This window comes from Cordyceps fumosorosea (assembly GCF_001636725.1).
Source record: "Cordyceps fumosorosea ARSEF 2679 chromosome Unknown scaffold_3, whole genome shotgun sequence".
Taxonomy (NCBI): domain Eukaryota; kingdom Fungi; phylum Ascomycota; class Sordariomycetes; order Hypocreales; family Cordycipitaceae; genus Cordyceps; species Cordyceps fumosorosea.
The window spans coordinates 1,446,260-1,462,328 of NW_017387303.1; the positions used below are offsets into that span (position 1 = coordinate 1,446,260).

General features: G+C 58.3%; 7 protein-coding genes across 7 annotated transcripts; 3 read left to right on the forward strand and 4 right to left on the reverse strand.

The window, feature by feature from the left end:
• Nucleotides 1-248: 248 nt before the first annotated feature.
• Nucleotides 249-1,887, reverse strand: ISF_02150 (5-AMP-activated protein kinase, beta subunit, interaction domain protein; the record flags this gene model as incomplete). Its single annotated transcript, XM_018845757.1, has 3 exons — nt 249-296; nt 351-948; nt 1,016-1,887. The coding sequence occupies 3 exons, from the start codon at nt 1,885-1,887 to the stop codon at nt 249-251; spliced, it is 1,518 nt and encodes a 505-aa protein (XP_018707480.1).
• A 982-nt stretch (nt 1,888-2,869) lies between these two features.
• On the reverse strand, nt 2,870-4,380 carry ISF_02151 (DUF895 domain membrane protein; the record flags this gene model as incomplete). The annotated part of the gene is made up of 2 exons (XM_018845758.1): nt 2,870-3,800; nt 3,866-4,380. 2 exons carry the CDS (start codon nt 4,378-4,380, stop codon nt 2,870-2,872), a joined length of 1,446 nt encoding a protein of 481 aa, XP_018707481.1.
• Nucleotides 4,381-4,943: 563 nt separating this feature from the next.
• Nucleotides 4,944-6,146, forward strand: ISF_02152 (Taurine catabolism dioxygenase TauD/TfdA; the record flags this gene model as incomplete). Its single annotated transcript, XM_018845759.1, has 1 exon — nt 4,944-6,146. The coding sequence occupies one exon, from the start codon at nt 4,944-4,946 to the stop codon at nt 6,144-6,146; it is 1,203 nt and encodes a 400-aa protein (XP_018707482.1).
• A 355-nt stretch (nt 6,147-6,501) lies between these two features.
• Nucleotides 6,502-8,529, reverse strand: ISF_02153 (efflux protein; the record flags this gene model as incomplete). Its single annotated transcript, XM_018845760.1, has 4 exons — nt 6,502-7,634; nt 7,707-7,797; nt 7,870-8,133; nt 8,290-8,529. The coding sequence occupies 4 exons, from the start codon at nt 8,527-8,529 to the stop codon at nt 6,502-6,504; spliced, it is 1,728 nt and encodes a 575-aa protein (XP_018707483.1).
• A 1,495-nt stretch (nt 8,530-10,024) lies between these two features.
• Nucleotides 10,025-12,127, forward strand: ISF_02154 (Major facilitator superfamily domain, general substrate transporter; the record flags this gene model as incomplete). Its single annotated transcript, XM_018845761.1, has 5 exons — nt 10,025-10,643; nt 10,714-11,264; nt 11,334-11,625; nt 11,695-11,837; nt 11,942-12,127. 5 exons carry the CDS (start codon nt 10,025-10,027, stop codon nt 12,125-12,127), a joined length of 1,791 nt encoding a protein of 596 aa, XP_018707484.1.
• Nucleotides 12,128-12,421: 294 nt separating this feature from the next.
• ISF_02155 (sedoheptulose-1,7-bisphosphatase) lies at nt 12,422-13,426 on the forward strand (the record flags this gene model as incomplete). The annotated part of the gene is made up of 1 exon (XM_018845762.1): nt 12,422-13,426. The coding sequence occupies one exon, from the start codon at nt 12,422-12,424 to the stop codon at nt 13,424-13,426; it is 1,005 nt and encodes a 334-aa protein (XP_018707485.1).
• Nucleotides 13,427-14,161: 735 nt separating this feature from the next.
• ISF_02156 (lysophospholipase) lies at nt 14,162-15,832 on the reverse strand (the record flags this gene model as incomplete). Its single annotated transcript, XM_018845763.1, has 2 exons — nt 14,162-15,540; nt 15,628-15,832. 2 exons carry the CDS (start codon nt 15,830-15,832, stop codon nt 14,162-14,164), a joined length of 1,584 nt encoding a protein of 527 aa, XP_018707486.1.
• Nucleotides 15,833-16,069: the final 237 nt, after the last annotated feature.

The window sequence follows — 16,069 nt, forward strand, 5'->3', positions numbered from 1 at the left end:
TGAAATAAAGACGAAAAGTGCGATAAATAAAGAATGAAGTGGCACGAGACAAGGCACAGGTACATAGATAGCGATTGATTTGAATATACGCACACGACTTGAATTGTGTGCTTAAATTGTAAGATTTGACAACTATCAATATGACACAAAGCAGAAACCAAATATTCTATCTCAAAACGAGCCCAGTGTCTGCGCCATAACTACAATGCGAGAAAGTAAAAACATGTCAAGCGACTGAGGTGGTGCACTTAGCCCTCGTCCGCAGAGGTGGGCTTGTATACTATCGTCGTCACATACTATTTCCACGTTAAGCACACTGGTACAGATAAAAGCGAAGGCGCAATACTCACCTTGCCGCGATATCTCGTCGTCGCACACACGGCGAGGACATTGTTCTTGATGCTGCTGGTGGCGAGATGGTTCAGCACCGTGTGGTTGGGCATGTTGAGCACGCTGTTGTCGTCCTTCATCAGCGTGGCCGCGTTGAGGATGGGCTTGCTGAGGAAGCCGGGCAGGCCGGGCGGGGTGGGGAGCTTCTCGATGGCGCTGACGGCGCTTTGGTACGCGGGCGACTCCTCGGCCTGGTCAAAGTCGACGAGGTACTTGGGGATCTGGCGGCGGTAGCTGTCGCGCGGCGGGATGGCCTTGTACTTGGCGGGCTTGGGCGGCTCCTCTGCCGAGGGAGTGGCGGCGGTAGTGGTGGTGGCAGTGGTGGCGGTAGGGACGATAGGCTTGACCTGGCCGTCGGGACCGGGCACGGCCGCCTCGGCGAGCGGCTGAGCGGCCATCTCGGCGCTGACTTCGATGTAGTTGACCAAGTTGTTACCGAAATCGACCGTAGTCGGCAGGTCAGGCGACGTCTTCATGATGGTGTCCACGACGAAGCGGACATGGTGAGTGCCTGGGAGCACGTAGATGATGCCGGCGAAGCATCCCGGCTTGCCCTCGCTGTTGTAAGAGGAAAAATGTCAGTCGTGGGGGAACAGGATTTGCCCTGACACAGTTGTGCACTTACACCGGGTGCAGACGTTGTTTTCTGCTCCATTGGAAGATGGTTCCGGTGACATAGACCTTTTCACCTCCGCCGTTCCATTCGATCCGTGTAGGCACGACGGGGCGGGATCTGTCAACGCGTAGTTCGTGCGAGTCCTCGTCATCAAATGTGGTCTGGCTGATGCCGGAGCTCTTCCTCGTCAGACCGTCCGAAGACTCGTGCTCGAGCTCGGGGATCTCGCCTCCCGCGGCCGTCTCGTCGGGGCCCAGAATAGGCGAGCCAGGCGTATGCACCTCTTCCTCGATGGGCAGCGGCAGGCGGGGCGGTCGAGCATTGTACATGTCGGTGATGCTGCCGCTGGCGATGAGGTGCGCTTCAGCCATCTCGGAGTCGGTGCGGTTGATGCCCGGGGTGCGGGAGAAGCCGGGAGTGCCGGCGCCAACTCCGGGGACGTCAACAGGCTTGGAGGGCTCGGCGATGGGTATAGGCGCTGCGGCAGGGACGGGGGCCGGCTGGTGGTGGGAGCCGGGGACGGTGTTGTGTGGCGAGCCGGCGAGGGAGGAGACGGGCGGCAGGGACGAGCTGGCGGCCGAGATGCTCTTGGGCCGCGACGAGGACGCGGTGGAGGTCGAACCCTGGGCCTGGGCGAGCGAGGGCTCGGGAGGGGCGGCGGCGGAGCGGTGAGGGGCCTGGGCGGGGAGGATGTTGCGCGCTGACGAGGACGCCGACGAGTCCTTGCTGGTGCGCGAAGAGGGGATGCCGGCGGTGGTGAGATGTCGTGCTGCGTCGTGCGAGGAGACGGCGGTAGTGGTGGTGGTGGTAGGGGACGAGGTCGGTGGCTGTGACGACGACGGCATGGCCGACTTGGAACCCGATGACTGGTTGTTTCCCATGGCGCCCGACGGAAAGGAGAAAACCAGCCTGACAGAAAATGGACAAGAAAAAAAAAAAAAGCAACCGAAGCAAGGCCGCTTCGACAGAGCAGGAGAGGGGGCGGGGCGCGCGAGCGCTCACTCTTTGCCTGGGTGCACCACCCACGCGGGCGGGGAAGACGGGGGTTCTCGGGAATTCGAATTCGAGGATTGAATGGGTAGAGATGGCAGAAAAGGCGGTCTGGATTCGATTAGAGGGTTGTTTGATGATGGAAAGGATGATCCACGATGGGTGAAAAGGAGAGGAGATCGCGTAGGATGCTGCTATGAAGGCCAGAGAGCCAGCCGAGAGCAGCTTTGGGCGGATTGAGTTCAGAGGTTTGGTGGGGGTTGAGTGCCTCGAGCGGCCAATGGGGGCGACCACTGTGAGATGGATGACGGATAAGCTATCAACGCTGGTGTAGATGCGAGGTTTGGATGGGTTCTGCGATATGATTAAAATGCGGTATTTTGGATGAATTATTTTCTAAAGCTTGGTTAACTTGAAATTGGCAAAACGTGCTCAAGGTGGGCTGCGTTGATGTCCTCTTCAAAGCTCTGCTGCCAGTCGAGCTTCCTTGAAGCTTCCCCAGATAAGCCCAGGAGCTGGTGGAGTAGATAGAGTGACCTGTAACCATTATTAACTTAATTAAAGAGCAGTAAATGGTTTCCCAGTTCCTGGAATATAGATAGTTCCTTAGGGCATATATTCTGATTAAAATATTTCAATGTAAACTCTATAAGCAAGGATGGTATCAATACGCGGTAGTTTCTTCTGACTGATACATGCATGTAGTCTGGACTGGTGTATGTATTTGGGCGGCACGTAGATACGAATGAAAGATGTGGCATTGCAAATGTTTACAAAATTGCCAAAAAATAAGCACCGCCAATATATTTCTGATTATATGACTGAAATGGCAGTTGTCTTTACAGCCTCCAGCTCGTCGACATGTTTCGACTTCTACGCCTTGGATGTAATTGTCTCTGCGGTCTCTTGCTCTACCTCCTCCGCCTGGTTTTCCTTCTCCCACTTGCGCACCACCTGCAGCGTCGCCCACAGGCTGAACGGGAGAGCAAAAAACCACAGCCCCAGGTTGATGCTCGCCGTTGCGATCAGCGCCGTCGGCACCGCCTGCACGCCGAACCCCACGGCCACGCCCGCCGTCTCGATGCCGCGCAGCAGCGAGCTGTACCGGATCTGCTCCCCCGGCGAGTCCGACAGGTTGCCGATGCACCAGTAGATGTAATTCTCCACGAGCGCCAGGCTGATCCGCTCAAACAGGTACAGCCCGAAGCCGCGCCCAAACGCCGCCTGCTGCGCCCAGTCGAGCACCGGCCGCGTGCGCCGGTACTCGTCCTGGATGACCACCGCCCAGATCCACGTTGCGCTGTTGAGTAGTGCGATCAGCGCCCATGTGGTCAGCGCGCGCGTCCGGCGGCTCTGCGTCCAGGGCACGTCGACCAGCGAGCCGGCAAGCCAGGTGGACAGCGTGCCGACGACGGCGGACAGGAAGCTGCCGAGGGCGCGCGAGCGCACGGTGAAGTAGGTGGCCAGGTAGGTGCCCGGATAGGCCTGGATCCAGCCAAAGTACCAGAAGAGCGGCACGAGGAGCAGCATCGACCGGCTCGAGAGGTGCCGCCACATGGCGCGCAGCTCCGTTCGCCAGGGGATGGGGGCGGTGGCGGATGACGGCGTCTGGACCCAGGTGCCGTCGTCGCGCTGCACCTTGTCCGGGTTGGACAGCAGCAGGCCGAGGAACAGCCCGAGGCACTGGATGGCGATGAAGGCCTGGTACGTCTCGTACCCGACCTTGCCGCGCCTGTTGACCGCGTGGTTGATGCTGAGCGCGATGGCACCCCCGATGATGTTGCCAAAATTCCGAAAGGTGAACCTATGAAAACCAAGTCAGTTCACCCCTCCTCCCTTTGCTCAACTAGCATAGGGGAGCAAACTCACCAGGTTGCGATGTACCTGCCACGTTTGTGCTGCTCCGGGTAGCCCGTCGCGATGGCGCCCTCGACGCTCCAGAAGATGCCCGCGCTGAGGCCGCAGGTCACGCAGCCCAGGTACACCAGCCAGGTGGCGCCGGTGCGGTTGTTGAGGTAGAGGCCGGCCGCGTAGAGCGGGTAGCCGACGGCGCCGAGGCTCAGCGTGTACCGGAAGCCGATGGCGTTGGTGACCCAGGGCCCGGCGAAGCACGTCAGCGTCATCAGCGCGTAGAGGAGCGCGTTGGCGGCGTTGATCAGGTCCGGCGACTGGCTGCCGCCGACGCCGAGCCCGTTCATGGCGCTCCATATGCCCGGGGCGCAAAAGGCGCAGAGCCCGACGACGAGGATCTGGAACAGGGTGCTGCGGAAGAAGCGCGGCTTCGTCTTGGTCAAGGCGCTTGCCTCATCTTGATTGTTGAGAGTGTCCGTCTTGGAGGGTTGTACGGCCTCGGCCGGCCCGTCGTTGTAAACCGAGGTGGCCATTGCTGTGCAAGTTTGAGTCAAATGAAGCACTGCTGCAACGCTGATGTATATTAGCATTCGGAGTCGAAATATATCCGAGACATTATTACCGGCATGTGTTGCCGCGCAGATACGAGTAGGCTCGCAATGGAGGTGGCTAATGAGCAAATCAATACTAGCCCACTATTGTGACAATGGCATCATGTATAAGAGGCCGCTATTTCGAAGTGCCGCTTGTGATCAACACCGATAATGGAGTAATTTACTATTCGTCCCGGTTTTTAAAGTACATTGATATACGAATTAGTGTGGTGACATTTCGGAGGCGTTATTCTGTTAGGATTGGATATGAAGTCAAGTCTAGTGGCCATCAGACGACCGGAGTATGTGGCACACCCTTTTTGTCCGAGGCAGTGAGGCTGATCATGCATGTATTCGTCAGCAATACCGCAGATGAGGTCATTATTAGTGCTCAGATAAGAGACAAAGATGCAGATTAAAAGCGACCAGCATCTTCCTCCCCCCCACAGCCAGGTCAGTCGCTTCCCCGATAAGGTTCCGGTGTCATTCGCCCAGCACTACCAATGGCTTCATCTACTCTTCAACAACAGGTGTCGGCCTTGCGCGTCGCTGAGACTGCCGACTCAGCTGTGACGTTTGAGAGCTTCGAATTGCCTGCTACAAACCAGCGTGTCCTAGATTACCCCCATCCGCCCAACACCCAGATTCCTCTTGCTCTTCACCCTTCTAGCGATGTCGCATCGCTGGACTCGGCCATTTCTGCAATCAGAGATCTCCAGCGGGATGGAACTCTGACTAAGTTGCTATCGAGACACGGTGCTCTCCTCTTTCGGGACCTTCCGATCCATGACGCTGCCACATTCAGCGAGTTCGCTCACGCGTTCGGCTACGCGCCGCACGAAATCATTGGCATCGTCGTCGACCGGCCGCTGCTGGCGCCCAACGTCGCGCCGGCCAACGAGGCGCCCAAGGAGGTGCAGATATACAACCACAACGAGTCCCCCCAGGTGCCGCACGCACCGGAGTACATCTTCTTCTACGCTCACGAAGCGCCGAGCGTCGGCGGCGAGACGCCTATCTCGTCAAGCCTGGAGCTGTTCCACCGCGCGCAGGCCGAGATACCCGAGTTCGTGCGGCTGCTCGCCGAGAAGGGCATCCTGTGCAGGGTGACGTACAAGGCGACGCGGCAGCGGGCGGGCGGCTCGACGCTGCGCCAGGCGTTCGGCAAGGACGTCGTCGACGGCGACGACGAGGAGACAGCGCGCGGCAAGATAGAGGCGCAGATCCGGCGCTACGGGCGCGGTGAGCACACCACCTGGGAGTGGAGGGAGTTTGAGGACGGACGGGGGTTGGTTCTCACGCACCGGCTGCCGGTCATCCGGACGCAGCCCGGTACTAACCTCCCCACGCTCTTCACCGGACTGGCGGCGCATTACAAGCGAATCCTCGATGCTCGGGCGGCTGCCGCGGATGGGAGGGTCGCGGCAAAGGACGTCGTGGAGCAGCTGTTTGGCGACGGGACGCCGATCCCGGAAGAGTACCTGGCGCGCCTGGTCGACATCACCGAGGACATCCGGGTCCTGCACAGGTGGCAGCGGGGCGACGTGCTGGTGTTTGACAACATCATTGCCCAGCATGGACGGGAGCCGTGGAAGGGGGAACAGACGGATCGCGTGGTCCTGGCCAGCTTGTTCGATGGGGAGAGGCTGCCAGGTGCGTATGGGTTTGGAGACTGGGCGCAGGTTGTGCAAGCGGCGGAGGCTTAGCCAGAGTGATGATGATGCGATATGTACTTTACCCAGAATTGACGTCTGTTGAATTTGTCTGGTCTTGTATTACTGCCTCATCATTGAAGGCAATGCAAAACGACGGTAGTTGGTAGGTCGTTTGATGTGCAAGCATGGGGAATGGAGAGCAGGGTACTGATGTGGAAGGAGCAGAATGTATGCACAAGTGATTCATTATGTATGCACAGGATATTCATTATTTACCTAGTATGCACAAGTTAACCCCCCTTTCCACCACTCCGTTTGGCGAAATTTCCTGCAACCAATTTAATCATACAATTTTCAAGCTGCAAGTTATTCCCATCCACCTCTCTGCCCGCGATGCACGCCGCCTTTACCCATTCTTTACGCCTTCCTCACCATCAGAGGAAGGGGCCTTGGGCGCGATCCTGCCAATGACTTCCATCTTGCGAAATGCAATGCACACAATGACCAGCGACGCGATTCCTATTGCAAAATTAAACCAGCTTGCTATCCGAATGCTCGCCAGCGACGCAGCGTCCATCTCCCGGACCGGACCGACCGCCTCAACTGACACGCCGCGCTGCTTCGCCAGCACGGCCGTCTGTACGGCCGTGGCGATGGCGAGCCCGATCGCGCGGCCCATCTGCCCGACGGCGTTGATGAGCGCGCCCCCGATCGCCTGGTCCTCGGCCGGCAGCGCCTGCGACGTGAAGAAGGTGAGGCACGGCCAGGTGAGGTCGGCGCCGACGACGGACAGCAGCATCGCCCACATGCCCCACGCAAAGTACGAGGTGGTGACGGGGATGGGCACCGCGAACAGCAGGTTCGAGATGGACACGGAGAGCGTGCCGCAGATGAGCATGAAGGCGGTCGGCACGCGGCTGAGGAGGAAGGCGACGGCGAAGGAGACGAAGATGCCGCCGACGCCGGTGGGCAGGAAGCGCAGCATGGTCTGGAGCGGGTCGTAGCCGAGGTAGTCCTGGTAGTAGTAGGTGGCGAAGACGAGGAAGTTGTTGAAGGAGGCGAAGAAGAGGCACATGATGGCCATGACGGCGGTGAACTGGCGGCTGCGGAACATGGACACCTTCATCAGGGGAGGCCGGCCGCCGCCGAGGCCCTGCCGCTGCCGCTTCTCGAGGTGCCGCTGCCAGAAGAAGAAGGCGACGAGGAGTAGTACTGAGATGACGATCAGGCAGCCGACCCAGGCCGTTTGCCAGCCGACGACGTTGCCCTCGGTCAGCGCGAAGAGCAGCGCGAAGAGAGCGACGGTGATGAGCGCGCCGCCGATCCAGTCGACGAGCCGGAGCCGCGCCGCGATGGTATCCTCCTCGCCGCCAGCGAGCTTGGGCAGCGCCGGGTCGTGAGGGACGAGGGCGAAGCCGGCGACGGAGATGGCGGCCGCCATGATGGCCATGCAGCCAAACACCCACTTCCAGCTGGCGTACTGGGCAATGACGCCGGACAGGATGCTGCCAAAGATGCTTCCGAGAGGCGCACCGGCTCCTTTTAGAAGAGAGAGTGAGTTGTTTGCGATGAGCAAGGGTACGGGCATCGAGGGGGGGATGCTTGACGTACCGTACGTGGCAAAGGCATAGTTTTTGGCCTTTCCTGGTGGGAACGTGACGCCGAGAATGCCGATTGCCGTGGGAACATTTGCCGCGGCGCCCTATCGAGGTTAGTCTCCCAGTTCATGTTTAACATCATCATACAGGGCTGGTTGACATGGGAAGCGGCCTACCAGTCCGTGCAGACCCCGAAAAAGATCAAAGGATATCTCGTTGGGCATGAGCGGGTTCAGGGCGGTGGCGAGGGTGACCCAGATGGAGCCGGCGATGAAGATGAAGCGCTTGCCAAAGATGTCGGCGATGCGGCCCCAGAGCAGCAGGAAGCAGCCAAAGGTGAGGGAGTAGGCGGACACGATCCACTGCAAGCGGCTGTCGGGGATGTCGAGCGACTTGCCCATGGCGGGGAGGATGATGACAACGCTCTGAGCAGAAAGGGTCTAGACGAAGTTGATGTTAGACAGACATGACTTCACGATATCACAAGGTGGGGAGAGGGGAAGGGCACGTTTCGCATCTTTTGATCAGGTGGTCGACATGTGAGCAATCAGGCAAGAGAGACAAAAAGATACAAAACAACACGAGCTGATTCTTACATTTATAAAGGCCGCCCCCGTCAGGGTAATGACGAGGGCAATGGCCTTGGCCCGAGACAGCGGCATCGCCTCCCCAGGCTTGCCCTTGCTGTCGTGGCCCTCCTCGCCCGACGAGGACACGCACGTCCGCGAGGCGGCGCTATCGTCGGTGTGCTGGTACCAGTTACTGCCCGAGCTCTTGTCCGTCGGCCCCGGCTCCGTCGCGGCAAACGTCACCGGTGTCTTGACGGATCGGTCCATTATGATGATTGTTATCTGTCGTGTTCGGGGTCAGGCCAGAAGAGGAAGAAAAGGATGAATCAGGTTGAGCAGACGACAGCTCAACGATCGAGTTCGTTCCTCGGCCTTTTATTAAAACAAGACGGATCGAATCTCGAATGGTGAGACAGCGCTGCCAGGACAAAAGGGCCCTGTGCAGCCGCACTGGAATGAGGAGGAGGTGGTCCCTTTTGCTGGGGATATGTTGTGTGAGTGGTTTTTTTTGCTATCCTCGATGATGCACTGTGGAAGGCATAGACTGTTCGAGATCCCCAACGGCCTTTTTTTCTCTTCTCGCCGGGTTCATTCACCCGCGTCTATCAAAATATTGTTTGTCGTCGCCGCAGTGAAGCACAACTCGCCATCACGGTCTTTCGTGGGGTAATGCAAAGGGTCTCACTTCTGTTTGCTATCACGCCCCCTCCCTCGCTACCATTACTTGAAATCGAGTCCAAAGAATCGATACTCCTTTTGTTTTTTTTTTCTTTGGATGGAAGGAACAAATTGTTTGCTGTTCGTGTAAGTGGCGGCGGACGAAGTGGAGGTTGGGGGAAGAAGAGAAAGGAAAGAGAGATCCCTGCCAAGACGGCAAGGCGTTGTATGTTAATATAAGGAAACCAATTTTACCCGCTGTTACTTAGTTACCAATAAACTATACAACGCTTTTGTTAATTCCCACACGGGCTCGGCGTTCCGACCGCAAATGGCGGGGAGGGGGGGGGAGGGGCGAAGAAAGCCAGTGCATATCGGCTCTGTTCATCGGCAATCTCTACATTGACCGACTGATCTTGATCAGCCATTTAGCCCTAATAAATCTTGACTTTAACCCTCAGTTAAAACAGTTGATTGCATAGTCTTGCTTCGTGCGACAGGCGCTGCCGACGCCCTGTCTTGCCTCCAGACTTGCACACGTCTGTTCGCGCTCGGCTATTATGAGGCGCACCAGTTTTTTTTTCTGTGCAATCTGCAGCACAGACTTGATCGAGTCCCGTCCATGCATGGGGAAATTTTGAATCATTATTCCCAAAGAAGGATTGGTGGACGGCCACAATCCCGTTCCGCTTCCCCATTCCCGCTCGCATCTTTTGACTTATTCCGATGCCGGATCCGAGCGGAAAGCACCCAAGACCGTAGTGCTTAGTTATCAACTGAGAAGGAGTTCATTAATAATAAAACCCAAAGATTCTAGTGGCTGATAGATGATTGCCTCATGCGAGGCCGAATCGGTCCATCGGGTGGTTGCGCAACTCAGCCCCCGCATAACGTAGTCGCACAATTTTTTTTTTGTCCCGTGTAGTGCCGTCACATCACCACCACCATCACCTTCCCGTAACCATCTACACTTGTGTGTGCTTACTGTAGTATTTTTTTTTATTTCTTTTTTTTCCTCCCTCGCCTCCTTCGTGAGCGCGCGTATCTACCCTGTTTTTGTTTGTTACACCGCAAGCGCGAGGGGCAAAGAAAAACTGTCCAAGATATGTCTATGCCCCGACAAGAGACCGAGACCGGGCCGGGCGGCGGGATCCCGGCGGACCAGTGGGCCGCCACCGCCGCCTTGGCAGCAGGAGCAGCCGCCGTCCGCGACCGGCCAGAAGCAGAAGAAGAGAGCCGGTCGTTTTTGCTTCATCATGACCTGGACGATCCGGACAACAACAACGCGGGTGACATCGAGGACTTGGAAGCCCTTCAACCGACGTCCAGCCGCCGAGCCCTCCTTGGAGCGCCGCCGGACGAGGAGGACGCATCCTGGACGCCGCCGCGGGGCTTCGCCTGGATGCAGGTCGCCATCATGACCAACGTCTTCCTGTACGGCTTCGACGGCACCGTCACCGCGTCCACATACGCCGTCATCAGCTCCGAGTTCGCCGCCGCCAACAAGGCCGCCTGGCTGACCACCGCCTACCTCATCACCGCCGCCGCCTTCCAGCCGCTCTACGGCCGCGTCTCCGACATCTTTGGCCGCCGCGCCTGCTTCGCCGTCTCGTCCCTCGCCTTCGCCGCGGGGTGCCTGGGCTGCGGCCTGGCGCCGGGCGTGCTGAGCCTGATTGGCATGCGGGCGCTGGCCGGCATCGGCGGTGCCGGGTTAATGACGATGGGTATACCCTCTCCCCCTTTCTCTTTCTCTCCTCGTCTTGTTCGGTGGCTCTAACTTCTTCCCGCTTCCAGCTACCATCATCAACTCGGACCTCATCCCCTTTCGCAAGCGCGGCATGTACCAGGCCATGCAGAACGGCATCGTCGGCTTCGGCGCCATCTGCGGCGCCGCGTTCGGCGGGAGCATCGCCGATTCCGTGGGCTGGAGGTGGTGCTTCCTCGCGCAGACGCCGTGCGCCCTCGCCGCGCTCGTATTCGGCGCCCGGGTGCTCCCTAAGCCGACGCCGGGCGGCGTCACCGCCTCGTCTGGACGGCTCGGCCTGGTCTGGAGGCGCGTCGACTTTCGCGGCGCGGTGCTGCTCGTCGCCGCCATCTCAGCACAGCTGCTCGGGCTGAGCCTCGGCGGCAACGAGCTGCCGTGGAGCAGCCCCTGGGTCGTTGGGCTCGTGGTGCTGAGCGTGGCGCTGCTCGGGCTGTTCCTCCGCGTGGAGGCGACGACGAGCGCCATGCCCATCATCCCGTTGCGGCTCTTTAAAGGGAGACTGCCGGTGCTGATCCAGACTGCCAATTTCTTGGCGGGTGCTGCTGCCTATGCTGTGAGTCAGGCATGGAATCTATTTTGGGTAAGTAATTGGGGCAGTAGCTAACAGACAGCTCTGCAGTACTTGTTCATGTTGCCTCTATTCTTCCAGGCCGTTCTGTTAGAGCCTGCCGCAAAGGCCGGCGCTCGTCTGGCCGTTCCATCCCTCGCCGGTCCTCTCGGCGGCCTCGTGGCAGGCATCGTCATGTCACGCTGGGGGAAGCTCGTGCCGCTTGTGCGAGTCGGTGCGTTCTTCATGCTACTCGGAAACACCCTGACGGCCACCCTTGCCTTTTCAGACTCGTCTTGGAAGTATTTTGCGTACATCTTCCCCGCCAACTTTGGCCAAGGCATCGTCTATCCATCCATTCTCTTTACTTCGCTCGCTTCTTTCGAGCACGCCGGTAAGTACAATCACCCCACGATGCCCAGTCACAATGACAATCGCAGTATTTCTTTCTCACACCCCCTAGATCATGCAGTTTCCGCTTCGACCGTATATCTCGTCCGATCTCTTGGTACAATGTGGGGGGTCTCGATAACAGCAGCCATCCTGCAGACCACGCTCAGCGTCGGCCTGCCGGAGGCTTTGGGTGATGTTCCAAATAAATGGAAAGTGAGACCCTATAGCTGCCCGTTTCCGGCGACACGAAATCATCCCCCCTTTTCTGTTGACGGTTTGCTAACGTTTGGGCTTGTTTGCTCTGCTGCATTGTCTAGATCATCGACGATATCCGACACTCGGTGGATGCCCTCCGCGACCTATCGCCGGACATTCAGCTCAAGGTACAGCACGTTTACTACGACGGTATCCGGTATTCGTTTATGGCCTCTTCATTTGCAACTGCTTTAGTTCTCATTGCCGCATTGCTAGCCAGCTCTACTGCGCTGCGCAAGACCCACTAGATGCTTCAACTCGTTTGCTTTATGAGGGCATCCTGACGACGCTAGAATATAGAGTACAAGCCGGGGGTTACAGATATGAATTTCAAAAGTGATTTAACTTTACGAGAGAAAAAAGACGGAATAAATTTTTCTGCTTCGACGTGCTGTGATTGAGGTCTTCAGCCTGGCGGGTCCGCACTGTGTTGAGGTATTTTGACATCATCTCGACTATGTGCAAGAATTGCCTCTCCAACATCATCATCACCAACCACATCCCCGCTCTGCGCAGGCTTACAGCCACCCGGCACGGCCAAAATGTCTTCTCCAGACTCCCTCCACGACCACCTCCAGGCCATCCTCGGCCCCATCGCCTACGAGCAGCGCTCCGCCCTCTGCACCTCCGTCCTCCCCACGCTCCTCGCCTCGCTCGCCGACGTCGGCAAGGCTCTCCGCTCCTCCCACGCCGTCGTCGCCGTCGGCAGCACCAACGTCTTCGGCGACGCCCAGCTCAACGTCGACGTTGCTGCTGAGCAGCTGGTCCGCGTCGCCCTCGCGCGCTGCCCCTCCGTGGTCGCCGCCAGCAGCGAGGAGGACCCCGTCGAGCGGCCCGTCGAGCACACCGTGCGCGTGCCGGACCACCGCCGCGAGGTCTACGCCGCCGCGTTCGACCCCCTGGACGGCAGCTCCATCGTCGGCCCCGGCTGGGCCGTCGGCACCATCGTCGGGCTGTGGGACGGCGCCTCGGCGCTGGCGGGGAAGCCGCGGGAGAGGCAGGTCGCCGCCGTGCTGGCTAGCTACGGCTCGCGCAATACGGCGCTCGTGGCGCTGCGCGTGCCGGGCGCCGCCTCGCCCGCCGTTTGCTTCGAGGTCGGCCTCGGCGACGACGCCACCGTGCCTGTCGTCGTGACCCGCCCCGACGTCCGCTACCTCTCCGGCGCGAAGACGAGGTACTTTGCGCCGGCGAACCTCCGCGCCGCGTCCGAGGCGTCGGCGTACATGGCGCTGGTCACGCACTACGTCGCGGAGCGCTACACGCTGCGCTACAGCGGCGGGCTGGTGCCGGACGTCGCGCACGCGCTCTCCAAGGGCCACGGCGTGTACGTCTCGCCCGTCGCCGAGGGCAGCCGCGCCAAGCTGCGGCGCCTGTTTGAGCTCTGCCCGGTGGCCATGGTGGTCGAGTGCGCGGGGGGCGCGGCGGTGGACGCGGAGACGGGCCAGGACGTCCTGGCCAGGCCGGTCGAGGACATCAACGAGACGGGCGGCTTCGTCTGCGGGAACAAGGACGAGGTTGAGTTTGCGATGCAAAGGCTGCTGGCTTGATGACGGCAAAATAAGCAGCGTTTCAGTTGGCTGTATCTTAATTTCTAGTCATGCCATCCAGTTCTTCATTGCTTAGCAGCACCACGCCTATGCGACAAGTTGAAGCAGCATGGCCAGGACTATCGACCTCGCTCCTCGTGCCCGATAAAGGCTAGAACTTGAATCTAGAGAGCCAGGCAGAGCCTTTCCGTGGACATGTTGCGATGGAAATAGTCTGCAATTCGAACCCGCCCCGACGATGTCTCTGCACCATTCCCCAGATCCAAGATCAATTGGATCTCTGAGATCTCTGAGATTGAGGAGGCAGGATCTGCAAATTAGAAGTAATCTCCCAGCAGTTACAGTATTAGTAGCATGATCAGATGGCCGTACGGGATCACGCAAGCAGGCGATGCGGGGTTTGCGACCTTGTCAGGCACCTTTCCTGCAGATATGTACGTCTACTCATAAGAAGCTGCACATAATTTATTCATCCCTTTTAGTACTTTTTATTCGAAACCCTTTTCTCTTCGAGTATTCAGTATAATCCTGCCATTTAAAACAGTATCATGACCGCCTGTGACCATTTTCATGTTCTTGGTACTCCGGCAGGTCGATGAATGTTCATTGTTATCTCGTAAGCAGGCCCCCCTGCTATAATATGCCATGATATACTCGTTTACGTTTTATTTATAATTTTCTGTACAGCGGCCTAAAAATTAACCATTTGCTGCCAAACTGATCTTGAAAGCCAAACTACTCCTTACGAGGAGGCGTTGCAAGCGGTTGTCGCTCGACCTCTTCAACAGAGAGATGAGCGCCCGCAGCTTTGAGAAGCTGTGCGCATTCTTCCTTGCCGGAAAGGGTGGCAAGGAACAGTGGCGAGTTAGCAGCGCGATTGCGCTCATGGACACTGGCACCCTGCTGAAGGAGCTCGAGCATGATAGCAGTGTCACCAGAGACGGCGGCAAGATGAACAGCCGTGTTGCCCGCATAATCCGCCGTCTTGAGGAGCTGGCTGCCTTCGCCCTTCAGAAGATCCCTGACGACAGAAATTTCGCCATTTTGGATAGCGTATCCCAGAGCGGTGAAAGCAGACTCAACATCTGTGAGGCGAGCGGCGGGGTTTTGAAGCGGTGCCGTCGGATGAGTGAAGGTAGGGTGAGCAATCTCAGTGACCTCTCCGCGGAGGGACTTGGAGAAGAGCTCTGTGATTTCTTTATTTGTGATTCCGAGAGACAAGAGGTAGGACAGTTTGGCAAGGGCTGCTTCGGCAGTCATATCCAAACCAAAAATGACACCAGCCCGACCGAGCTGGGTACCAGGGGCATAGACCGGGGACACGAAGCCGTTTACGCACTGGCTAACGTTGACGACGATGAGCCCGCGTTCAACAGCAGATTTGATGACTTGCGTCAGACGGCCATCAACGCCACCGGGAACGTTACCCATACCAAACGTTTCCAGAATCAGACCACGAATGTCGGGTAGATGCAGAACTGCGTCAACCATTTCCGGCTTGATGCCAGGGAACACACGCAAACAAGCAACGTGGGTAGTGTCAAGTCGCTTGGAGATGGAAAATGGGGCAATCGAAGTGGCGCGTTCAGCGAGGCTCCAGTTCACACTGACTCCCAGGCCGTTGACCTGCGCAAGCGGTTCAAAGTTGGGGCTGTCAAAGGCCTGGAAGGAGGCTGCCGAGACCTTGGTTGTGCGGTTGCCGCGATAGAGGCGGTTGTGGAAGAACAGGCAGACTTCGGGGATGACAAAGGTACCAGCGATGATGAGTGAGCCCAGCAGATTGCCGACGGCGTCAGACTGCAGAGCGAAGATGGGCGCCTGAGAGCCGGTAAGGATGACAGGCTTTCCAAGGTTGGACATCATGAAGGACAGCGCAGAAGCCGTGTAAGACAGCGAGTCGGTGCCGTGGAGAATGACGAAGCCGTCGAAGAGGTTATAGTTCTCAAATACGCACTCGGCCATGGCATCCCAGTCGTTGGCAGAAATGGAGCTCGAGTCGAGGAGAGGGTCAAACTCGAGGATTCCATATCGGATATGTCGGCCATAGGCAGTCGGCGGAGTGCGCAGACTATCAATGGACATGAGCTTGCCCTTGAGGCTAGCTTGCATGGTGACTACAAAGGTTGTTAGTGGGCCTGCGACACAGCACTGCGCACGGCGTATAGTGCAAATGATGAGGAAGAGGCAGCAGAAAAGCTAACCTTGGGGTCCGGACTGGTCGTTAAAGGTTGGACGAGGAGCCATGGCGCTCTCAAGAAAGTTGCCACTGGGTTGCAGGCCGTCAGGGCCTTCCTGCATGCAGATGGTGCCTCCGGTGCCGATGATGAGAACGCGGGACTCGGGGAGGCCCGTGGCGACAGAGCCGGGGCGCTGCTCAGCGGGCGGAAGGACGGTGGCCGGGGACATGGTGACTACCGGAGATCGTGGAGTCTTTGCACGAGGAGGTGGTCGTCGACCTGGCGAAGTGATGGGCGACAAAATAGCGAGGGGAGCGCTGAGACAAGCTGAGCGGCGCACGAATCGGAATCGGGATTGGGATTGGGCTCTTGAGCAGCGTCAAGGTCAGGCAGTGAGAAAATGTTGAGTACGTTGTAACTTGGTGGAGGATGTTGTGGATGGGAGGTGCCGCCCATTAATAAATCG